The sequence below is a fragment of the Miniopterus natalensis genome, chromosome 16 (genome assembly GCF_054644295.1).
Source record: "Miniopterus natalensis isolate mMinNat1 chromosome 16, mMinNat1.hap1, whole genome shotgun sequence".
Lineage (NCBI taxonomy): Eukaryota > Metazoa > Chordata > Mammalia > Chiroptera > Miniopteridae > Miniopterus > Miniopterus natalensis.
In genome coordinates this window covers 38676846-38700274 of record NC_142096.1, presented here as the reverse complement: position 1 = coordinate 38700274, position 23429 = coordinate 38676846, and the positions used below count along the sequence as shown (strand labels likewise).

Genomic DNA, 23429 nt, shown 5'->3' with positions numbered 1-23429 from the left:
CTTGATGGATGCTTATATCCTCTGTCACATCTATTTACCTGCTCTCCTCTACTTCTGGAGGGCAGGGTTCTTGACTCCCCAGCACAGAGCCTGGCACACAGAAGATGCTATGTAAATATTTGATGTATGGAAACAGCAGCCTGAGTTTCAGAACTCAGTTAGACATTTAAGATTAGAAGATTATTAAGTCATACCTTGGGATCTCCCAAGGGCAGTCTTGAATTAACAAATCACAGTCACTAATGTTTTACTGCATATAGTCACTTTATTGAAAGCTAGTGGCTGTTTTAGAGAATAAGGTGTCCAGGGTGGCAGCCTGGGGTGGGTTTGGCAAGGTGGGCAGAAGTCTCAGGGGTCACTTGCTGTAGCTCTTGGGGCCTGGATCTGGGAGGCCCAGGAGGTCTTCTCTCAGGCCAGAGCCAGCCAGCTGGTCATCTTCTTCATTCGCTGCTGACAGCTCATCCTTGGCTTCATCTGAAACATGAGGGGCAAGGCTGGTTCAATCCTGATTCGGGCTTCTCCTCCCTCGTCTCATTCTTTTTGACCAGAAGAGACAGCAGTCTCTGATGGGCATTCCCTACTAATCCCTACAGAGGGGCATTTTCAGTTCACCTGGCAGTAGGGATATGCAAAGGGTATAACAGGAGTCTAAGGGCCTCTTGGTCTTAGAAGGTAAAAGCAGAGGTGAGAGTCTAAAATATGTTGGACAAGGTCACCTCCCTGCTGAATGCTCCACTCTTATCGGTCTCCCCATGAAGACCTCCTGTCATTCTGAAAAACTGTGCCCCAGCACTACCTCCCCAGTAAAGCCTTCCCCAACCCTAGCTCTGGTGCAGACTCCCAGCGTGCACCAGGAAAGCTGAAGAACATTCACTGGGTTATGTCACTCCCTCCCTCACTCCCAGAAGCTTCTTAAGAGCATTGCATTTATCTCAATATTCCCGGTGCCCTTATCATGGTTCCTTTTCTCTCCTTAACTCCTCTTTGATAGGAAGTTCTCTTTGACAGGAAGTCCATTTCAGCAGGAAGAGGTAGAATGCCTACCCCCTCCCCTCCCGCTAGAACTCCTTCTCCAAGGTGTTTTCCCAGCCCTACAAGGGCAGCGAGAATGAGGTTCACGGTCCTACCTTCTCTCCCCACTCAACTGTCCCACAGCCCTTCCAGCCTCCTCACACAGTGTTCTCTCTCTCTCACTTCCACCTCCTGCCTCCATCAGAACAAGAGGCCTTTGGCAAAGAGGAGTCCCCCAGACTGCGAGCTCCTCATGAGCGAGAGCTGTGCTGATGGCATCCCAATGACCCAGTTGGCTCCAGGACGCACAGCGCACACAGGAGATGCTGAAGATCAACTCCCTGCCCTCCCTCCACCTGCCCCACCGGCTCCAGGCTCCCTTACCTGCAGGTGCCTTCAGGGACCGGATGTACTTGGACCAGAATGAGCAGTCGGCCTTTTTCAGGCCCCGTCGATTGGGGAGCAGGGCACTGAACTCCTTGTAGTTCTCTCCGTCAGCACCAGGGACAAAGTCAGGCCAGGGGACTGCAAATTCAGGCACTTTCCTCGAGAACTCATGAGGGTAGTTGGGATTTCTGGGAAAATGAGAAGGAAACATCCATGAAGGAAACTTGTCTTTCCCTTCATCGCTTGAGACCACTTCCACTTGCCCCTGGTCTCCGAGGACCAGCTCACCCATCTGTAGGCATCAGAGCAGGGTTTAACTGCTGCATCGCAAATGCTTAAGGAATGGAGGCCCTTGACTCACGCTCTTAGGCCATTTCTGGAAGAAAAAGACGTGAGTTCATGACCCAGCGGCACTGGCTTTGCCCTCCTGGGTTTCTGAATGCTCAGGAGGCCACCGTGCCCTGTTATGTCCTGGCGTCCTTTTTTTGGACACCACAGCCAGTCTCTGGGATGCCTGTGCTTGCCCACGGCCTGGGTGGGAGGGGAGCACAGAGCCAGGCACGCTGGTCTGCACCTACAGGTCAGCTTTCTGTGGAAAGGGGATGTCACATCGTCTCGGATACAGGCTCCTTCTCAGACTTGCCGCCCAGGCCCCTCTCCCAGCATGCCCCCCACGCAGGCTTGACCTCCCGACATTCACCGAACCAGGCGTGCTTCTTACCCGCCTTCGCTCCCGCGCGCTCCTGCCGCGGGCGCCCTCTGCCCTCGGCCTCCCTCAGTACCCTGTTCATCCTCTGAGGCCCCGCTGCAGGGCCGCCTCCTCAGCGAGACATTTTCAAACTCCAAATGAAAAGAAACCTTTCTACTTAACCCCCACAAAATAATGCAAAAAGGTCTGTTTGTCCTGCTTTTAATTACGGTTGGATTTTATGTTTCAGACTGTCAGTGGCCTACAATTGAACTGTGACTTTTTTACCTTTTATCTTTCCCGGGGACCTAGTGCGTGCCAGGTGACCAATGCGTGTGTGGCAAGGGGATAAAGGGAGGCGGGTAAACTACAGGGGAAGCAACAGCAGGAGGCAACGTGGGAGGTGGGAACAGTGGGGCCAGTATACCAGTTGGGCTGGAATGGAGGTATATGGGGGGGCTAGAGGAAGACATTGGCAGGTCTTGAGCATTTTCACTTAATTTGATAGTCCAGCATAGTGGTCCTCAACTTGAGGTGACTTTGCCTTCCAGAGGACATTTGGCAACGTCTGAGATACCTGGAGTTCTCACACCTGGGATGGGGTGAGGCGGAGGCCAGAGGTGCTACTAAACAGCCTACAGTGCCCAGGATGGTCCCCACCCCAGAGACTTGTCCAGCCCCAGGGTCAACTGTACTGAGGTTGAGAAACCCTGATCCAGGGCCATCAGATGTGGTCAACAAGAGGGTGTCTGACTGAAACGTTTCTTCACCCAGATTAATCTACATAAAGGGGGTTCTGGCCGGAGAGGGGAGACTGAGACAGGGAGACCAGTGGCAGGTGACTGCACCATCTAGGGAGGAGAGGGCGAGTCCACCAGGCGAGACGTGGCCTCTGTGTTTGGGGTGGGCTGGAGCACACAGTGACTGCATTGGGCACGTGGTCCACTCACCCCGAGCGGATGAAGTTGGAAAAGTACTGCAGGACTTTCAGGGACGTGCTTTTCTCCTCCTGGGTAAACTGGCCCTCGTAGGCAGGGTGCAAGGGCAGCCCAAAGGCATACTGGACATCGGTCAGCAAGTCCAGGCTGAGGAAACACACGGAGATAAGCAGAAGCAAAAGTTAAAGGAAAAATAAATTGCTGGAAACATGAAATGAGCCCCAAACCAGCATTCCTTCCCAAATGAAGACTTTTCTCTCTTTACATTTAGGATTCCTACTTAGTGCTTTGTTTACTTGAGATTTGGCTGGACCTTGTGTCCATGTGCCCCTTGGGGCAGATCTGTGGCATATCTATTGGCTATAAACTAAAGGCCATTCTTAGCACCTAGCAGCCACTATCCACAGCCCCCTTCCTCTATTCCCAGAGCCAGCAACAGTGAGTCAAGTCCTGTGCACGCCTCTCTCTCCCGCATTTCCCTCTGACCCCCTCTTCTGCTTTGAAAGACCCATGTCATTAGATCGGGCCACCTGGATTATCCCGGACAGTCTCCTATCTCAAGTCCCTTTGCCATGTAAGGTAACATAGTCACAGGTTTGGGGGATTAGGACGTGGGCACTTTGAAGGGTTGCTATTCTGCCTACCATAAGAGCTTGTCTACTGTGTCTCCCAAAGAAAGCTGCCTTCTAGACGAACAGAGACAAACTTTCAAGGTCAGAGTCCTCGGTTCAAATCCAAGCTCAATTGCTTAGGATCTGTGAAATCTTGGACAAGATACATAACTCTCTGGTCCCTATAGATAGGGACACTGAGTGCTCATCTATAAAATGGTGGCACAATCATGCTTCCAGACATTGGATGACATTTTGCAATAAAATATTTTAAATCTCTGGCCCAGTTTCTGGCTCACAGGTCCATTTATGTTTCCATTTTCCCTGTGAGAAACACCCGAAAGCTTAAGAATGGGGGAGTTCTTTATCCTGGGGGTTCTATTATAGGGCTTCAGAAGACCACGAGTTCCCTGATATTCTGTGTGAAATGGTGTGAAACTATATGAGCCTCTCTCGGGAGAGATGCCATAGCTCTCATCACATTCTCAAGAAGGTCTGTGCCAACGGTGTGCAGGTGACTGTTTAACACCTGGCTTTGCAGAGTGTGGTGAGAAGTCCTCCACTGTAGCATTTGCCAGTTTCCATGGTGTAAATACTCCTGCCAAACACGGAGTTGGAACAAGACATGCACACTGGTTCTTGTGAGCTGGCGTCGGCCGGCACCAGCCCATCGCCGCCTGTGACCCCAGCAGGCTCCAGAGCCCTGCTTCGGGGCAAGGCCTGGCATTCCAGCCCATCCGATGTGTTTAATCTGAGGGCCTGTTGTGTGTGAGGACTTCTGCTTTGTTTTTTCCTTAGCAGGGCTGATCTTTATCAGGATGCTGGAGTTATTTTGAGCAGTTTAAGGCAGGCATCTGGAGGAGGGGCCGACAGTGGGAACCTCGGATATAGGCATTTGGGACGGGAGCACCAAGCCTTCAGTGAGTCGGCGCCCCGGCTGAGAGTCCTAGGATCCTCTGGAGGAAGAAGGGGGATCTGGACGCAGCATCAGCAGGAGACGGGAAAGAACACACCAGGGCTTGGCAAGGTAAAGGGAGAAACCCAATAGCTGCGTGTTTGAAGCCTGGGGCAGACGGTCTGTGCGCATTGCTTTGGTTTCTGTGCTCTGTGCTGGGTTCGACCGCTGATAGACACAGAAACCCACGGCAGTCACATAGTGTACAGTCCTGCTGGTTTCATTTAGCTTTTAGTTGTCATTTGTTGTTTGTGGTCATAATACTTCAGTCAAATTCTCCCAAATGTGACAGTGACTTGTTCTGGGCTCAGGCCAGGTCTGGATATTCTCCTGTCACATGTGGGCCTGGGGCCTGGGGAAGCTTCGTGCTCAGGCTGAGTGGGCTTGAGTCAAACCCCACTTCCACCACTGACTCTGAGCCTTGGGCTTTGAATTTGTAAAATGGGTCAGATCATCCCTACTCAGCCTCTCACGTGGTGTCATCAGATGCCCGAGGAGAGAGGGTGAATGGATTCCCTTTCAAACTTACAGATTGACTCCTAGGGAGGAGTTGCTGATGCTGGTAACCTGACATTGGGCCAGACTGTGGGAAGGACTGACAGCCACGCAGCTTGAGGGATGACTGTGTGTGTTCGGTCTCAGGATGTGAATATAGTTCAGTGAGGACAGTGGCAAAACAGGATGTCAGGACAAGCCCGCACTCAAGCCACCCTTGCTGAATGCTTACTGTGTCGTGCTCTGAATAGGTGCCGGGGATAAAAAAAGGGGTAAGTCAGCCAAGCTGGCATGGGGCTCACAGTTTAAAGGGAATGCAAAGAAGTCAACATTAAAAAATAAAATGCCGTGACCTGTATGACAGGTAGAGAGATAGAGAGATAGATATCAAAGGATGGAAATACTTACAAAGTGCCATTGGAGGAGAGAAAAAGTGATACCCTTGTTTCAGGTGAGGAAATGGAGAGGACTTGTGGAAAGTCAGAGAGGAAACCACAGTTGACTCAGGCTTGGAAGAGGAGTGGGGTTTAGCCCGTGGGTGAAGGGGGTGTGTTTTGGGCAGAGACTCGGTGCGTGTGATCGCGTGTGATGGCGTGGAGTAGGTTCTGTGCTTTGTATGGAAAAGGGGACAGGGAGGTGTGATTGGGCGAGTGGTTGGTGGCCGCAAGGGGAGCTGCTACGACAGGTAACTGAGTCCCCAACACTCTGGCCTCGTGTATTGCATGGAGAAGTGCATCACGCTGCAAAGTGAAATGGGAATGTGTCCTGGTCCAGGAAAACCCAAAGTTTTAGAACCATAAAATTACGCTCCGGTTCTGTGAAAGGTGTGAGAACTGAGGCTGGAGGAATTGAGAGCCTCCTCTGAAAGGGGACAGGGCACATCGACGTTTCTAAGCAGACCATTTGCAAGCTCCCTTTCTTTTAGGACCATTCCTGGAGCAAAGGGAAAACAAAGATCAGAAGTAACAGGTCACAGGGTCGCTGCAGGTGTCCAGGAAAGACAGAGGCTGGTTCTTTCCACACGATGTCCCCCTACCTGACCTTTCAGCTATCCCACCTGCCTTAAACGGTGCTGATGTGGACGCACAGGGAGGTTCCGCCTGCACTGTAGCAAGCCAAGGCCAGAAGCCACACTTCAGAGACTATTCCCTGTGCCAGCTCCTGGCTGGAGCTCTGCTTCCAGCATGAGGGACCCTCATTCATGGGCACTGGGGGCTAATTAGGCAGCACAGTGACTGAGATGATGTCACCAAAGGAATGCACGTGACCTTGACCTTGGCCATGCCAACACAATGACTGGAGCTGGGAAGGTGGGGTGAGCTGGGCTCCCCTTGAGGCCAGGGGGGAGAGTGGGTAGGATCTTAAGTGCATGACGAAGGTGGTTCTTCTCACGATAATGGGTTCAAGAGGCTTCTGCTGCAGAAAGGCCCCTCGCTCCAGCCCATCTGGTTGCACTGATTTCAGAGCCTGTTGTTCCAGAGCCTTCTTTCCCTGTTGTTCTGTCTGCAGGAGGAAGTTCATTGACCTCATCCCCATAAAACACTCCCCTTCTTATCTGTAGCTGGCATCTCTAGATAACTTCCTCCAGAGGAAATTAGGGAAGGAAGAGCATGAAACTCCTCCTGCTTCCCAGGCTTTTATTTTGAGGGCTGAGGCTCTGGTAAGTGACTCGCGCATAGAAGCCCGTTACTGTGCTTCTCCGGGCACATCTAATGCAAAGTTCAAGTTCGCCCACGAGTAACAGACAAATGGCTTCTGTTCTACCAAAGCATGCACCACGCAGTTCTTTAAAAAATGAGCTCCCCAATTTATGGAGAAGAATAATGCCACCCCTGGAGCCAAGTGACACACTTGCAATGTTTCCATAAGTCCCTAACGCCCGGCACAGCTGGGTGACAGTGGATGGCAGTGCCGGGGAAGCTTCCAGTGGACTCGCTGGGCTCACCTGCGCCCTCCCTCCCTCCCTCCACTGTGCCTAGGGGCTGCTGCTCAGAAAGGCCGACCTCTCCCGGCCCTGGCCCGAGGCATCACTCCCGCCAGGAAGTTCGTGTTTACCCAGAGCCGACCGTGTTTGTCTCGAACCTGTTTATGCCCCTTGCGTTTGTTATTGTAATTATGGAGCTTAATCACACAGCATGTGGATGCCCCACTTCCAAGAAAGTCAAAGGGGCAGCCACAGCGCACGCACTGTGTGCAGTGAGAGAGCACGCACTGTTGTGTTGTGAAGTTCACAGGGAGAGCTCCAAACAGCAGTACCTGCTCAAGCCTTTGACCCTGAGCCCAAACAAAGGCAACTGGCCACGCTGAGCTCAAATGAAATAGTTGTGGTGTACCTATCTTAATCATTTCCTAGGAGTCTCCATTTTAATTGGATTTTCTGATTAACTAACTGATCATTGCATGGGAAAACAGGGTTTCTATTCTACATTCTATTAAAAAACACACAAAACCTTGGCTTTCAGAGAGCTAGGTTTTGAATGGGTAAGAAAAGACCAATGGGCATTCTATATAACATGGCTTCTTAAAAATCTCCAGTGCTTTTTCACCATACTCAAATAAAATACTACCTTTTTGCCTGCCATTGTTTATAAACTCCTATGTGAACTTCAAGATCCTGTCTTTTTCCCCCGTGAATCTCCAACCACTTTACTTTCCTTCTCTTCAATAAACTCCAGCTTCTGGCCCCCTCCTTTACCCTCCAACATGCCAAACCTTTTCCTTTTCTCCTTCCAGAGCAGTTATTTGAATTTACTCTGCCTGTTTATGTGTGGGTTGTCTTTTCTTTGCACCCTATCTGCAGACACTCATCAGCCCCATTCCCTGCTTATTGTGCTAGTTTCAAGAGGCTTATGGGCTGCTCCATCTCTAGGAGCTAGAAGAGGATCTGGGGCAGAGAAGGCAGTAGGTAAATATTTACTGAATTGGTGTTGGAGAGGGTGTACACCATAGGCTTTTCCATATCACAAAATTGGAGTGGTCAGCTTCAGAAAATGACTTACTTCCATCTTTACTGGGAAATAATCTTGTTAATCACACAGGATGTAGCTAGACCAATGGACCCAGTTCAAGAATCCAGCCACTTAATATTTTCTTTGGTTTGCTAATTCCAACAAACTCACCAAGACAGTCAACTAGAAAGATACTGTTTTGAATCTGAAATGTTAAAAGCCCCTGGAATGCACAGAACTGTCTAGAATGTGTTGTACAAAATATCTTCAGTCTAGAATTTATGACTTTGTTTTCCAGGGTTGGGACAACTTATGAAGATGGAACATTACTGCTTCTTTAGTCATTTTAAGTTTTGTGGGTTTTTTTAGTTCTCAGAAACTTATTTTTCCTAAAGGGAAAATAACCAATATTGAACAGCTACAACATGCCAGGTGTTTACTGCCCATTGACTTGAGTCTTCACACTGTGAAGCAGGTGTAACTATACCCATTTTATAGCTAAAGAAATCAAGGTACAAGAATCTGCTCAAATGAAGAGAATTCATAAGTGAAAGAGATGAAATTAACCTAAAAAAAATGTGTTCTTCCACTGTACTGAGCCACTACTTCCAAAATTAAAGAGTAGTGCAGCCTCCTACATGGAGCCTGGGTAGATTTTTAATCTCAAGAGCCCTAGCCCACCCCACCCTCCATTCAAAATCAATCAAGTCTTTCCTACCAGAGTTTGTCCCTCAATTTCAGGGACAAAAATCCCATCTATAACACAGGTGAGCCGTCACAGAGCCACGCTAGTCTGTGATTCATTAACCACAGTCAGTGAGAAAGTGGTAATTTATTGTGTTTTGTTCTCTAGTGATGCCAGGAAAGCTAATATATGCTTACAGAAATGGAGGCATGAGACAGATGGCTGGACACGTAAGGCACACACATATATTTTAAGTCTGTAGGTTTGAGCCAGGAATAAATGAGAGGGTGACAGCTCCAGGGCACAGGGAGAGAGCTGTCTTTTCTAGCAGAGTGAGATCAACTTGCCAACAAATTAAATTAGTTTCTGTGATTCATTCATTGATTCAAGCATCTACTACATAGTTGGCATCCACTGTGACTGTGGTGGGCAGAGAAGACACAAGACAGAGAGCTGCCAGGAAGGCGTCCTGATGGACAAGAAAAACGGGACGCTTAGCACTTACAGTTCACCAGGACCCATCTGCTTTACAAAGTAATCACCACAGCAGCCCTCTCAAGTGGGTACTACTACTCTTATTCCCATTTTTCAGATGAAGAAACTGAGTCACTGAGGCTGTTAAGTGACTTGCCTAGGTCACCCAGCTAATAAGAATCAGAGGGGGTTTCCAGCCAAGGCAGTCGGCCCGGAGTCCCTGCTCGAACCAGAACACTTTCTGCCTCTCTACGTGTGCCACCATCTCTGCCTGAAAAATGGTTCAGGGACTCTGGATGCCTCTTTCCTCCAAAACTGGTAGGATGTGAGAGTTAGATGGCACGTTGAAGGTGACGGAGCCCACTTGTCTTTCATACCTCTCTGAACTACATAACCTTAAATTTTCTTCGAGGTGCAGCTCTGAGACAACAAGAGAGGGGCTGGAAAGCTCAGGCCCTGCACCTCTCTCTCCTTCTCCCGGGGGCCCTGGCTACAGGGCCCCTCAGAACCCATTGAAGAATCAGTGCTCTTGGCCCCTCCCACGCCTCTACTCCCATTTTGCATATGGCAAAACCGAGCCCCCATGGAGCCTATGAACTAGACTGGAAAGGACCCGTTCTACACCTGTCAAATGAGGTGGTCGGATCACCTTCCTGTTCTCAGAGGCATAAACATGTGGGATTAAAGCTCCCCCCAGCCAGGTTAATTCATCAATAGCTAATATTGCAATTCCAAGGCACTTTCTATATCTTTTATTTTACTTTCCTTTTCTACAATACTGTGAAATAAAGTGCCTGTTACTATTATACCCATTTTTCAGATGATGAGACTGAGGCTCACACAGGTTAAGGGCAGAGTCCCACATCATCGAATCAGGGCTTGTCCCTCGGTCCTGCCCTCTATTCTCTGCCATCCTGTGGATCACAGGAGCAGAAGGAGCAGGGACTTCCCGCCATACTCCCTTCATCTGCCACACAGCCACCTTACCTGCCATGGCCATAACTCTGGGGAGCGTGGTACATGAACACGTTTCCTCGGGCCCTCCTTGCCCACTGGCTGGCCATGTCAATCACTGGGCAGGTGATGAAGTAGTCCCTGGTAAAAAGGGGGCAGAGGAGGGGTCTAGTGTCACACAGCTCTACGGGCAACTGTGACAGGCAAAGGCTTTCCCAGGCAACGGCCCCTCAGCCACCAAGCCCCTCTGCACAGGCCTCAGGGAGCACACAGCCTCCTCAAAGTCCCCAACTGGCTCAATGGAGCAGCGAGGGGACAGCACATGAACCAGTCTACTTTATGGCCGGCTGTGATCACATGCTGGTGTCCACGGCAACGCATCTTAGGATCAAGAGACTTGTGAGACAAACATCTTCTCAGAACATCAATGTCACTTAAAAATTTGGTAGCAAAACATTTTATGGTAAAATCAATACAACATACTATGAAGTAGAACATAAGAGAATTGTGCATTTTAAAACATGGAGAACTCAGGATGCTTTGTGCATATGATACCTTAGACCAGAGGCTCTCAACTGGGATGTCTCCACCTTTGGGGATATTAGGCAATGTTTGGGGACAGTTTTGGTTGCCACAGCTGGAGGTGGAAAGGTTTCTATTGGCATCTAGTAGGTTGAGGCCAGGGACGCTGCTAAACATCCTAAGATATGCAGAACAGCCCTCCCCAGAAAGAATGTTCTAGTTCAAACGTCAGCAGTGAGGAGGTGGAGGGGCTTCCCAGCAGCTCCCATTTGGGGTGATGTGAGTAAGACGGCCCGCTTACCACAGCGGCCCCGCGGGGGCAGGGCAAGCTGGGTGCTGGAAGGGCTGCCTGGCTAGAACCGGGCAGACCACAGCCAGCCTGGGCCCACCACTCAGCCCTCCCTGCATCTTCTTGACTCCATCTCCTCGGCTGAGAAACAGGGCCCACGGGCCCACGGTACAGAGATGCTGTAACCACCGGGTCCAATAACACCCATGAAAGTCCCTCAGTGAGGAGGGTTAGCGCCCCCTCTGCCGGTCTATGGGCAGCTCCAGTGTTTACAGGACAGGCTCTAAGGGAGGGCAGGGCCCTCGGTGAGGGTCTGGCAGGGCGATGGGGGCAGCTCCATGTCATGGTTCCCTGAAGAATGGTGAGCAGGGCCGGGATGAGAGCCGACCTACGAGTGTCACACACTGGGAGCACCATGGGGTGGGTGGGGAATTGCCAAGGAGACCAGGGACAGAGAGGCCCACAGAGGCCATTGCCTGAGTCTGGCCAGGAGAGAAGGAGGGCCTGAGCTAAGGGAAGCCTGACGTCTGCCGTCTGCCTCCACAAGGAAGCCTTCCTTGGTTACCTGTCCTCCCTCAGACCTCAGCTCTTGCCTCATGGGTAGATTGTCTTCAAAGCCAGTTAAAAGCAAACTTAGGGCAGGAACGGAGGTTTCTGAAGTCTAGCCCTGAGCTGTTTTTGCAACACAGATCTGAGCCAGTCCTGACACGGTCCTGAGCCTCTCCAAGTACAGGCCTTGGCCTCTGTGAGCTCTCAGGGGCCCTCCTAAGGCTGGGCCTCCAGGAATAGCGAGTGGCTGTTTGGTTTAGAACTGAGCCCTCCATCAGAGAGAAAATGAAAGCCTTACGGTGCCCACAATCCCAGTGAGCAGAGCGAAGTTTTATTCTGAGCTAATGACCCTCCACTTGGAAGCCACAAAGTCTTGGGTGGAGAGACCATGCCAGGCAGTGGGTCTCAGCACCCTTCAGTCCATCCCTTCCCAACATAGTCAGGTTCGGCACAGGCTCTGAGCCATGGCATTGGCTCTGCGCCCGGGGACAAAGGACAAAGGACAAAGAGCGAAGGCAAGTTCAGACTTCCAGAGGAGAGGGACCCAAAACCACCCAGCTGGCCATGTTCCTTCCCTGGAGGAAGAGCCGTCCCTGCCAGGGAAACAGAGCAGCACATCAAGGGGCCTCTGAGGGGCTCAGAGGTGACAGAGAGCTGGAGTCCCCACTGTGGTCTTGTTCCCGGGGGCTCTGCAGGCTGGGAGAACCAGAACCCTGGCTATTTTTTTATTCTATTCAAAACTCACTTCTGGAGGCACCCACTATGTGCTCATGTAAAACCCAGTTCCTGGCCCCAGAGAGGCCACCATGGACTGGGAGACAGGCTGGTCCTGATGAGTGCAGTGTGGGTGGGGACGGTGCTGAGAGAGAGGGATGTTCTGGGGATGGCACAACTTGTGGTGGATGGGGGGCACCTGTTAACTGCTCTTGGGGTGGGACACTCAGGGCCGGCTTCCCAGAAGCAGGGAAGCTTGAAGCAATGAGCTTGACTAATGAGACACGCAGGCTGTGTGGGAAGCCTGTCTGGGGTGTGACATCAGCCATACACCTTCTCACGTGCAAGGTGAAGTCTGGATGCGCAGTGGAGTCGCCTGGGGCCCTGTGAAAATACTGATGCTTATGGGGCCTGCGTGCCCACTGCCCTTGAGCACTCCCCACACTGTTCTCAAGGGCGGCCAGGGTTTGGGCACTGGAGTCCTTCTGCTGGGCTGAGCGCTGCAGGCTCCCCATCTGCATTTGCTGAGCAGCTGCTTCTCAGCATGGGGCGGGGTGGGGTGGGGTGGGGTGGGGTGAGCATTCCACAGGTGCCTGGCAAGAGCTGTCTGTGTCCCCCAAAAGCATGAGCACTGCCTGGGGGAGAGTTGGGTCAGCCCTCATTTCTCACTAGTGGGCAGTCACCCTGGCTGTGGACGGATTGGATGATGCCAACAAAGGACGGTGCCAGGAACCAGCCCCCCACCTCAGTTCCCTCTCTGCCCTGAGCATCGCCTTGGCCCCAGGGCTCTTACCGGGCGGCGGCCTCCAGGGCCCGCGAGAAGGAGGCGTAGTCGTCGGCCGAGTGCTCCAGGGAGTAGTACCAGGTGGCGGCGGCCCGCACGCCCTCGGTGGCGTCCTCGCCGCCCAGTGAGTTCTGCAGCGCCCGGTAAAAGGCTGTTTTGCTACTGGTCCGGCCTTGACTTTCCTCAAATTGCTTTTAAAAAGAAAGAGAGATGAAAATTCTCCAGTCAGATTCTGAAAGCCTTGACTCAACGTTCCTCAGAGCCTCAGTCTAGAATGTTCTCTCTGGGAAACGGTGGGACATGGCTTTAAGCTCATGGGTGCTGGACTCAGGCTGCTTGGGTTCGGGTTTGGATGCCAGCTCTGCCCGCTCCAGCTGCGTGATCTTGAGCAAGGGCTGTGCGGCGCCCCCGGGGGCCCTGGGGAGGACCGCAGGGCGGCCGCGGAGCCATCAGGTGGCGCCTGAATGAGCCTCCCTCAGGGCGCGGGCCACACACCCGTGCCGCTCACTCTACCTGCTGCCCTTGTGTCGCCTGCTTTTGTGGGGAGACCTAACGTCAGGCTCGTTCACTGACTCGGTCACTCAGCACAGGGCCGCTTTCTGTACACGTCACAGTGACAAACACTCTTCATCCAGGGCCAGCTGTGTGCCAGGCCTCCGAAAACAGCCGTGAACATGGCAATCAAGCGCCCCGATTAGGCTCCCGCGGCCTAGCTCGCCAGTGGGCGCAGATGGAAGACACGCAAAGAATTGTGCCGTTCAGCGGGGGCGGGGCTATGACAAGAAACCGAGCAGGGTGACAGGGACAGGGCAGGGTCACTAAGTGTAGGACGATCAGGAAGACACTCGGCTCTCTGGGAATGCGTCGCTACAAGGAAATACCTTTATCTCTCCCTCCCTCGCCCCCTCCCTTTTTCCTTCCTTCCTTCCTTCCTCCCTCCCTCCCTCCCTCCCTCCCTCCCTCCCTCCCTCCCTTCCTTCCTTCCTCCCTCCCTCCCTCCCCCCTCCCTTTTTCCTTCCTTCCTTCCTTCCTTCCTTCCTTCCTTCCTTCCTTCCTTCCTTCCTTCCTTCCTTCCTTCCTTCCCTCCTTCCTTCCTCTCTCTCTCTCTCCCCCCCCTTTGCCCCTCCTCTTTCGGCCCTCCTCTCTCATCCCCGCATCCCTGGGGACACTGGGGAGGACCATCTCCTTCCCCCAGGACTCAGGGTCCCCATTTCTGAAGTCAAGGGCAGCTGATTGTCAGAGGCGCAGCTGTGAGTGCGAGGTCCAGACCCCCTGGCCCTTATCCGGTCCTATGATGTGTGTTTACATATTTCTAGGCTTTTATGTCAACAATGAAACGCGCTTATCAGGACACGCTGGCATGTCTAAATGGTTTCTCTAAACATCTCCAAGCACTCAGGACCTGTGATTAGAATTGGAGGAGTGGGTGTGATGGGTGAGCAGCCCTCCCTTGGGCGAACCACCTGAGCCTGGCTCACCGAGAAGAGGCCAGACCGGTCAGTGGGCTGGTTGATCAGAGGTATGTCCATGGGCTTAAGGAGAGATGAGGGAAGGAGAACAGGAAGAGGTGCGGAGAGAGCTTAGCTTTCATTCTATCTATAACGTGTGTTTCTTGGAAAAAGATATGAAGCAAATGTGGCAAAATATTAATATCTGTTAAATCTGAATAGAGAACACACAAGTATTCATCATATCAGAAGGGACTTTCAAATACTTTGACCATGATCTATAGTAAGAAAGGATCTTACACATACAGAGCACACACACACACACACACACACATCCCTGAAATAATGCTCTTGAGGGTTCGTGCTCACGGCTCTTTCCACACATAATACATCTGATCATTTCCATTGTCGCCCATTCTAGTCTATTAAAATGCTTGCCTGCAATCTATTAAGTTGACTTTACAACCTACTAATAGTTTAGGGAGAAAACTGCATCATATTATTCTCTGCCCCTTTTCTGCATTTTTGGAATATTTCATAACAAAAAATGATGTTGTTAATTATTTTCATATCTCCAATTATTGCCAAACATTTAACAGGTATGTTTCTCTCAAATATCAAAATCATTGCATAGACTTTCAGCCAAATTCCAATGAAACATGCATATGAAGAGTTTAGTACATTTCTGGGCACATGGTCAATAGATATGATTTTTCACCTGTCCCCCAGGCAGGGCAGGGGCTCCTGTGTGGCCTCCAGGTGCTGTGCTGTTATTGCCAGAACTACCATGTGGCAGAGGGGCATGCAATGCTCAGTGTGATGCCACAGCATAGTAGGTGCTCAGTAAATATGCGTTGGACACACGAACGGAGGAGACGCTGACCTTTGTAGAGGTAATACAGGCTGCAGGCTGCAAGTGGAAGTCCAAAGTCAAACCTCCTCAGTTCAAATACCACAGTGGGAAAGGCCTGGGCTTGAATGTTAGCTTGGCCACTTAATAGCTGTGTGACCTTGGGCAAGTGACTTAGCCACCTGTTTCCTCCTCTATAAAAGGGGCACAATAATATCACCCTCTTCACAAAACCATCCTGAGGTTGAATGAGATTATTCCCACAAAGTGCTCAGCACAATGTCTGTTGCCCCTGTTGCTGGATATTTGTAGACTCAACCTGGTGCCTGGTCCAAATGGGCCAAAGGAGCCATGTCTTAGAGGCCTGAGCCATGCTATCCCATTGGCTAGGAGTCCAAATCCTTGGAACTCCTCTTCTGAATCACTGCTGGAAACTGGTCAACCCCATCTAATGGACAGAGCCTCCTTGCTGGGTTTAGACACTTCTTCCATGATGAGGCTTTTGGGAGCACCCGGCACCAAGCCTGGGCATTGCTGGTGGCCCCTCTAATGTAAACCAACCTAGTCAGTTCCACAGCTAGGAAGTTGAAGGGAGGGGCCTGGTTTGTGCTTCCAGGAGCTTTCGATGAATTTTAAGGGTATCTGGGCTGCTAAGACGAGCTGGGGCATGGCCTTGTCTGCTGGTCTATGTCCTGGAGATGGCTGGAGGGTGGACCGGAGCCCACAGGAACCATGGGAATGTAAAGGGGCCCATTTTCAGCAAGAGCCACCTCTCTCCATTCTTGGCAAGGACAAAGCACAGATGCTGCTGCTGGTTTATTAGAGTCACCAGGAGGGAGCGAGGCCACCACATGGCTGCCCGGCCTGACTTCCACGAGCTGTAATGACAGGCGAGGTCTGCCTCTGAGGTGGGCCTGCTACAGGCTGGGCTCTGCTAAGGGCAATCCAGAACTGCACATCCTTAATGTGTTTTTAAAGGACAGCCATTCATATGTCCTACAGAAAAGTGACAGTCCCTCGAAAACATGTAGAGAATGTGGAGGACTTCACTGTCACCTGAGGCCCAGTGGACTGAGTGTGACTCTGGCATCTGAGGGACCCAGGTTCACATCCCATTCTGGTGTGTGGCCTCAGATTCGTTGCCCGTCAATAATTTGTTCAGCTAATGTTCCTGTCTGTGACTGGGGTTGACGTTAGAGTCAACTGACTTAGTGATTAGCAAGCTGCTGACACATCGGTGACAGTAAATATTACTTGTCTCTCCCCTCTGGTTAGTAAATTATTTAAAGCAAATGGCCTTATGTTCTTCTGTAGTTTGAGAGACATGATGAAAACTCCTCACTTCAGGGCCTTCATCTTCAACTCACTGTCCACTCAACAAATTTCTCTCAGTTGCCGACACGTGCCAGAAGCAGCCCTGGCACTTGGAAGCAGCAGGGGCCAGTACAGGCTAAGTTCTCTGCCCTTTGGGGCCTTCTAGCCGAGCTGGGGGACTCATGATACCTGACAAATCGTTGCAGCAGAGAATGTTCAGTGGTGAGGACTGTGGCACCAACGAGGCCAGCAGGGAGGGAAGGGACTGGGTTCTGGAAGGTGAGGGTCAAAATGGCTGAGCTGCTGGTGCAGCGTCAGGAAGGGCCAGGAGGAGGGTCCTCCATGTGGTTAGTCACTGCCAGACACGGGTCCACATGGAGGTGAGAGAGGCCCTCTGCCAGGTGTCCCTGAGTCAGTGTCTCCAGCTCTGTGGGGCCCCAGAAAGGATCCCACCAGCCGCTGCTGCCTCCTACTGGATCCCTCTCTGCCACACCGCTCCCACGGTGCTGCTGAAACCCCAGCGTGATCTTTGGGCTCTCCCCACATCTGCAGGGCCCTCTGCTTCTCAGGGAGACCGCCCACCCAGAGCCCTTCTCGAATCCCTTCCCTCTTCTTGGACCAAAGAACTCTCCTTTCCTCCTTTGGTCCAAGAAAAGGGAAGGTCTATCAAGCATGGGTTTCTGTCCCTCTGCCCACCCCAGGGTCTGTATTCAGTGATAATGTCCATTTACCCCTCACTCCACAGCCAGCTGGCTCCCCACTGCCACCCTGCTACCCTCTCCAGGTCACTGATGGCCACAGGGACACTCCCCAGTCCGCTCGGGGCCTGTTCACCATGCCCACCCTGGCACTCTTTTCCCCCTCGACTCAACTGTCCTCTCCATCTCCCTTCCCTAAGCTGCTCTATCTCAGGCTCATGTCTAGAACCCCTTCTGCTGTCTTTAACTTTTAAAATACTTTTAAATGCTGAGGTCCCAGCTGCCACCCTGTCCCCTTCCATCCACACATGCTCGCGAGGTGGTACTGTTTCCCCCTTGGCTTCAACAACTACCTGTGAGTTAATGATTCTTAAATCTCTCTCCAGCCCAAACCTCCAACCTGCATATCCAAATGTCTCACCTCCTGGGACTCTCTCTGGTCCCTCAAACTCAACATGAGCACAATTTAATTTCATCACCTACATGTTCTTTCTCATCTCCCGAACTTTCTTCCCCTCCTGTTTTCCTATCCTCGGTGACTAAGACCAAGACTAGTCACCTGATGAATAAAGAGATGTCTCTAGTCTCCTTCCATCTCCCCATCTCCCCACATTCTCTTGTACCACAGTCCTGGTGACTGTCCTCCTGGGTACGTATTAACCCACCCCTCCTGCCTTGGCTCATGGCCTCATCTCCTCCCCATCATGGGGCAGGAGCACCGACACTGCTTGTGGCAGGTAGGGGTCGTGGGAGGAGTGTTTTGTACACAGAAGGTCTTTAATTAATCTTTGTACATTGTTTACTATCAGAGTTATGGAAAATGGTTGTGACATCACAGGTCTGAGAAGAAAGAGACCCAGAGCAGAATCTCCAAAGGAAAAGCAGGAGGAATGAATGAATGAATGTCCCCAGAATTCTCCAGAGCTCTGAGGTAGATGGAGACACAAATATTCATTTGTTCATTGAACGGACATCAATGAAAGACCTACTGTGGGCCAGCAACCAAGTATTTAAAGATAACATGACACAGACCTCACTGTGGAACAGAGGGGTCAAGACGGAGAGGCCACTTGTCAATGAGCAAAGTAGTTGAGTGTTTGCGTCCATGCGGTGATGGCGCAGTGGAAAGAGGGGGCTTTGGGAAGCGCGGGGCCCACTTCCTCACTCCTTGCTCTCCCGCAGCCCTCTCTGATCAGCTTCCCTCCCCCTCACTCAGCTGAAATGGCCCTTATCAAGGTCACTGAGGACCTACATCCTGTCAGGTCCAGCAGCCAGATTGCTATCGTCATCTCACGCCGCTTTCAATGACATCCGACACTTGACCTCGGCTTCCTTTCGGAAGCTTTTCTTCTTGGCTTTGGTGACATCAAATTTTCCTGGATTTCTTCCAAACCTGTGTCTACAGCTCTGATTTCTCTCCTAAACTCCCAAACTTATATGCCCAACAGCCAAGCCAAGATATATCCCAAATCTGGTTATTTCTCACTGAAACCTTGTCTCTAACCGTATTTAATGTGCTCGCTTGCTCCTTGGACCTTACAACAGTATAATATGGCATCTACTTCCTTTGTTACCCCTCCAGGGTCAATTTTCCATAGAGCCGCCGGAATGTTCTTTTTAAAAAAGATACATCAATATAATGACTTCCTAGTTTAAAACATTCCAATATCTGCCCACTGCAAGTAGAATAAAATCACTTTTCTGATGGCTGATATCTCATCCAACATGTCTCCCCAACACATCCCACTTCCTCTCCCACCACTCCCTCCATGATCCACTGGGTTTCCAACACTCCAGCCTTCTCTGTCCCACAAACAAGCCCTGCCCCAGGGCCTTTGCAGTTGCTCTTCATGTAGCTATCCCCACAGCTAGCCCCTTCTCATCTCTCAGGGCCCAGTGCAATCACCTCCCTGGCTTCCCTGCTACAGGACTTTCCTCCACGGCATCACTTTCCCTCTAGCCACTGTTTCATTGTCTTGAAAGCACCTTTTCGGGGCCTGAAACCCTTAATGTATTTGCTCACACAGCAGTGCTCTCTCACTAGACCACAAACTGCACAAGTCAGGAACTTTATTTGTTGGGTGATGACTTTCACCCAGAGTCTCGGGCAGAGCCCCTTAATAACTGTACACTGGGCACATGCAAGACTTAACGTGTGGGTGGCTCCTGTTTCTACTACGATCTGTGGGTGTTAAGGGATAAGGGGTTCACTTCTCCATCAGACACAGCAGGCACAGTGCCCAGGGCCTACAACAATTTTAGGGGCCTATGAAAATATTTTCCTTTTAATTTCCTTTAAAATCAGAATTAAGTAAATAAACAATGACTCTATAATGAAGAATCCAGCCTGGCTTGCGTCCATCTTTTACCAGCATCGTCAATGGATTTAGTAAACAGTAAATATAATCACTGCACTCCCTAATGCAGTAAACAGTAATATAATTTTCCTGTTTTGCGGGGACAAGTCAATCCTGCTGATCCCTGCTTTCTCTGAAGTGAGAATGATAACCCCACCTGGCAGGGCCATAGGGATCATTGGATGAGGGAGGTGACATGCGGAAGGGTCAACTCTCACCACCTGGCATGCAGGGTTCATTGTGTGCTCAGGAAGCCCAGAGCCAGGGGGCCAGTCAGGGTCCCCAAGTTTTGGCACCTTCTCCTTGGCCCGGGGTCCTCTCAGAACACGGCAGGCGACAGGCAGGCTGCTCTCACTGTGCCATTTGAAGGATAAGGAACTTAAGCGACTTGCCCAAATCACTTGGCCGAAGCTAAGAACTTAGACCCATTTTCTGATTTCAGGTCCTGGGCTGGGTCAGACTGTGCCCCCAGCCCCCCGCACACACTCCCCTGCGTGGCAGGGGCTCCGTCCAGCTGCGCCTCTTTCCAGGAAAGCGTGTGTACTCGCCGCAACTCCTGCTTGGTCCTCTGCTCTAGTCTGTCACCAGAGTCTGGATTTTCCCGTGCTGGGGCTGCTGCCAGCGCCTAGAGCTGCCAGGTGCCGCTTTCAACCCTCGGATGGGCGGCCCTCCTCCAGCCCCCCCCCCCCCTGGGCCCCGCGCCACCTGCGCCCGGCCGAGGCCAACTCCTGGCCGCGCTCGGCCAAGGCAGCCGCGGCCACGCTCTATTTCTGATTTTCCCTGCCTTCTTTGAAGATGCTTGTGCTTGGCGGGGCAGGCGGCACAGTGCATCTGGGAACAAATCTGCCTTTGATCATGCAAATGAGCGCCGGTTAGTGCAGGCAGGCTGTCAGTCTCACCAGTCGGGAGGAGAGAGGGGGAGAAATCCCACCGTGCGCCGAGGAAGGATCGGCAGAAAGCTGCTGCTTCAGAAAACCAGCTCCCTCCGAGGACAGGGACAGAGCCCTTCCAGGCGCCTCAGGCGGCCGATGCTCCGCGGGTATGTCCTTAACTTGGCGGGTTCGCTAGGACGCCTTGGGTGGCCACAGCCGGGAGGGATGGCAGGTGAGTGAGGGTCTCCACGTGGACTTGGCGGAAGCCCTGCCCACCCGCCCTCTTTGGTCTCCGGGAATTTGGTGGTTCTCTGCCGAGGTGACAGGTGGGTCCAGGGGCTGTACTTGGGGCAGGGGGACTCCTGCCCTTCCTGTGGCGTCCCCCAGGAATCTGGACCATGTGTGTTTGTGGGTTGGGCTCCGATGGTAGTGATATGGAGCTGGCGTGAGGAGAAAGCACGCGTGTGTGTGTGTCTCCCACAGCCGGGAAACTCAGCCTCTGGTCAGGGAGGTGAGTCAGTGACTGTATGTTCTAGGTATTCCTCCTGCTTTCTCTGGATAATCCTCTGGTCTCTGGTCAGGGAGGTGAGTCAGTGACTGGACGTCTGGGTATTTCTCCTGCTTTCTCTGGATAATCCTCTGGACCAGGGACAATAATTCTGAACACTAATCATAGTAGTACAGTTAAAGAATTAACTGAAAAACTAACATTTATTGAGCACACCCTCTTTGCTAGACACTGGTGCCTGCTGGCATCCTCTCAACATGAGGCTATCCACTAATAATCTCCTGACTTTACAGGCAGGGAAACTGAGGCCCGGGCTCTGAGGAACTCAGATGCTCTCCATACTCGTCCAAGGACATTCTCCTCGCTCTGTAGACAGACGGCTGGGGGGCGAGGTCCTGGTCAGCTCCTTTATCACTGTGTCTCTTATGCTGGCAGGGCCACTGTGGGTGCAGCAACCCTCTCCCACCAGTGTCCTCACAGCCCTGCAGTGGGGTGTCCACCTCCCCAGGCTGTGTGTATCTAACTGTATTTTAGTTACTCACGTCTCCTCCTTTCTCTCTCCTTCTCTGACTATGAGCTCCTTGAGGGCAGATGTCATTTGCATCAACACCCCAAACACTGAGCCCAGTGTCTTGCATAGAGTAAGTGATCTCACTAAGTGTAGGGTGATAGACAAATGTGCCTGGGTGCTGGAAAACATGCTTGACACCCATTCTCGGCAGATGTAGTGATTCTCAGCAATTGATGTCCTGCTTCTCAGCAGAGATGGGGCCAGAGGGAATGGACTGATGTCACAGAAGGAGTCACTGGGATGGAGGCCTCAGGGATGTGCCCTTCTGGGTTCTGCTCATCTAACGGTAGTTGGGCCCAGGTGGATGGAGCCTGATGGGGGGAAGTGGAGATACCTACAAACCCAACTTTAAATCCAGGCCAAGAGCAGGTTGAGGTGAGGAAAGTAACCCAGAAGACAGGCAAGAGCAGGATGTTGTGAAATAAAAGATAAACTTCGATGCTGGGTTGAGAGGGCAGCTGGCAGCCTGGTATGCACTTGTGTGTCCATACCACTTCCTGCCACTCTGTGCTGGCAGGACTCTGAGGCTCCTCTAGGCCGTGACCATGTCTGTAAGGCATACGTGGTCCTCCTGCCTTCACCATCCCTGTTGTGGAGTTGAACACACATGGGGCTATAGGCAAAGGGCCTCATTTGGAGCCAGAGGGCCTGAAGTGGAGACTTGGCTTTGCAAATGACTAGCTAGATGACCTTGGGACAATCATGAACCTTCTCGAAGCCTGTTTCTTCCTCAGTACAGTGGTGTTAATACTGGTCAAAGAGTACATACTGCACAGCATTATGGCTGAGATAAGAATGTGGGTGGAGCTACAAAGCCCTTTGCACACAGCGGTCCCTGTAATGGCTGTGTTTGTGCACATACGAGTCCCTAGCATGTGTGCTGGTGGACAGCAAGCTCTGGGAGGGAAGGCCTGGCTTTCCCAGAGTGACTGTAATAGAGAGAGAATGTCTCTGGAGTTGGGAAGATCTAGATTTGAAGTCTGCCTTCTCTCTGATCTGGTGTCCCATCCAAAAGAAAAGATAATACTTCTTGTTTCATAAGTTTGTTTGGGGATAGATTATTTCATTAAAAACTCCTAGGTTAGATCCTGGCACATGGTTGGTTCCCTATCATTTCATTCTTCAACTTAATAAAGATTCATTGATCACTTAGTGTGTACCAGACTCTTTCCTAGGAACCAGAGATAAAGCGGGAAGCAAAATAAAGTCTCAGTGCTCATGGGGCTCACATTCCAGTTGAAGAAGAAACACAGTAGACAAATGAGGTGGTACTATGTTGAAAGGTGTAAGTGCTGAGGATGGGGAACAGGGTAAGCGGGAGAGAGAATGCTGGGGGTACGACTGCCCTTTCCATCAGGGCGTTGACCACTCTGAAGAAGCAGACCCTGAAGGAAGTGAGGCAGTGAGTTACCTGAGGAAGAACATTCTAGAAGAGGAACAGCAAGTGCCAAGACTCTAAGGAGGGAGTGTGCTCTGCATAGTTGAGGAACACCGAAGGGACCCGTGAGATGAAGCACAGTGAGCGAAGGGGAAGTAGCAGGAGGTGAGGTCAAAGCAGAGGCCACATGAGGAAGGACCTTGGAGGTCATTGTAGGGGACTGTGGCTTTTCTTCTGAGAGACATGAGGCCACTGGAGTAGCCTCTCCTTTGAGTAGAGGAGTAACATGATCTAGTTCATACTGGTAAGGAATGGCTTGTCCACTGTGGTTCTCAGGGATGACAGGGGCAATGCCAGAAACAGGGAGCTATTTGGGGGTCATCATAAAATCCCTGGGCAAAGATGATGGCATGGATCAGAGTGATGGCA

At 51.5% G+C, this 23429-nt stretch overlaps 1 protein-coding gene across 1 annotated transcript in view; it reads right to left on the bottom strand.

Moving 5' to 3' along the window:
* Positions 1-313: 313 nt before the first annotated feature.
* The window catches only part of TG (thyroglobulin), a 199963-nt gene continuing 176847 nt past the window's right edge, over positions 314-23429 (bottom strand). The window contains exons 45-49 of the mRNA XM_087825191.1: positions 13014-13195; positions 10180-10287; positions 3037-3171; positions 1396-1586; positions 314-474 (exon numbers count right to left, since the gene is read on the bottom strand). Coding sequence (XP_087681317.1) covers positions 356-474; positions 1396-1586; positions 3037-3171; positions 10180-10287; positions 13014-13195 — 735 coding nt within the window. The 3' untranslated portion in view covers positions 314-355. The remainder of the gene's footprint in view (positions 475-1395; positions 1587-3036; positions 3172-10179; positions 10288-13013; positions 13196-23429) is intronic.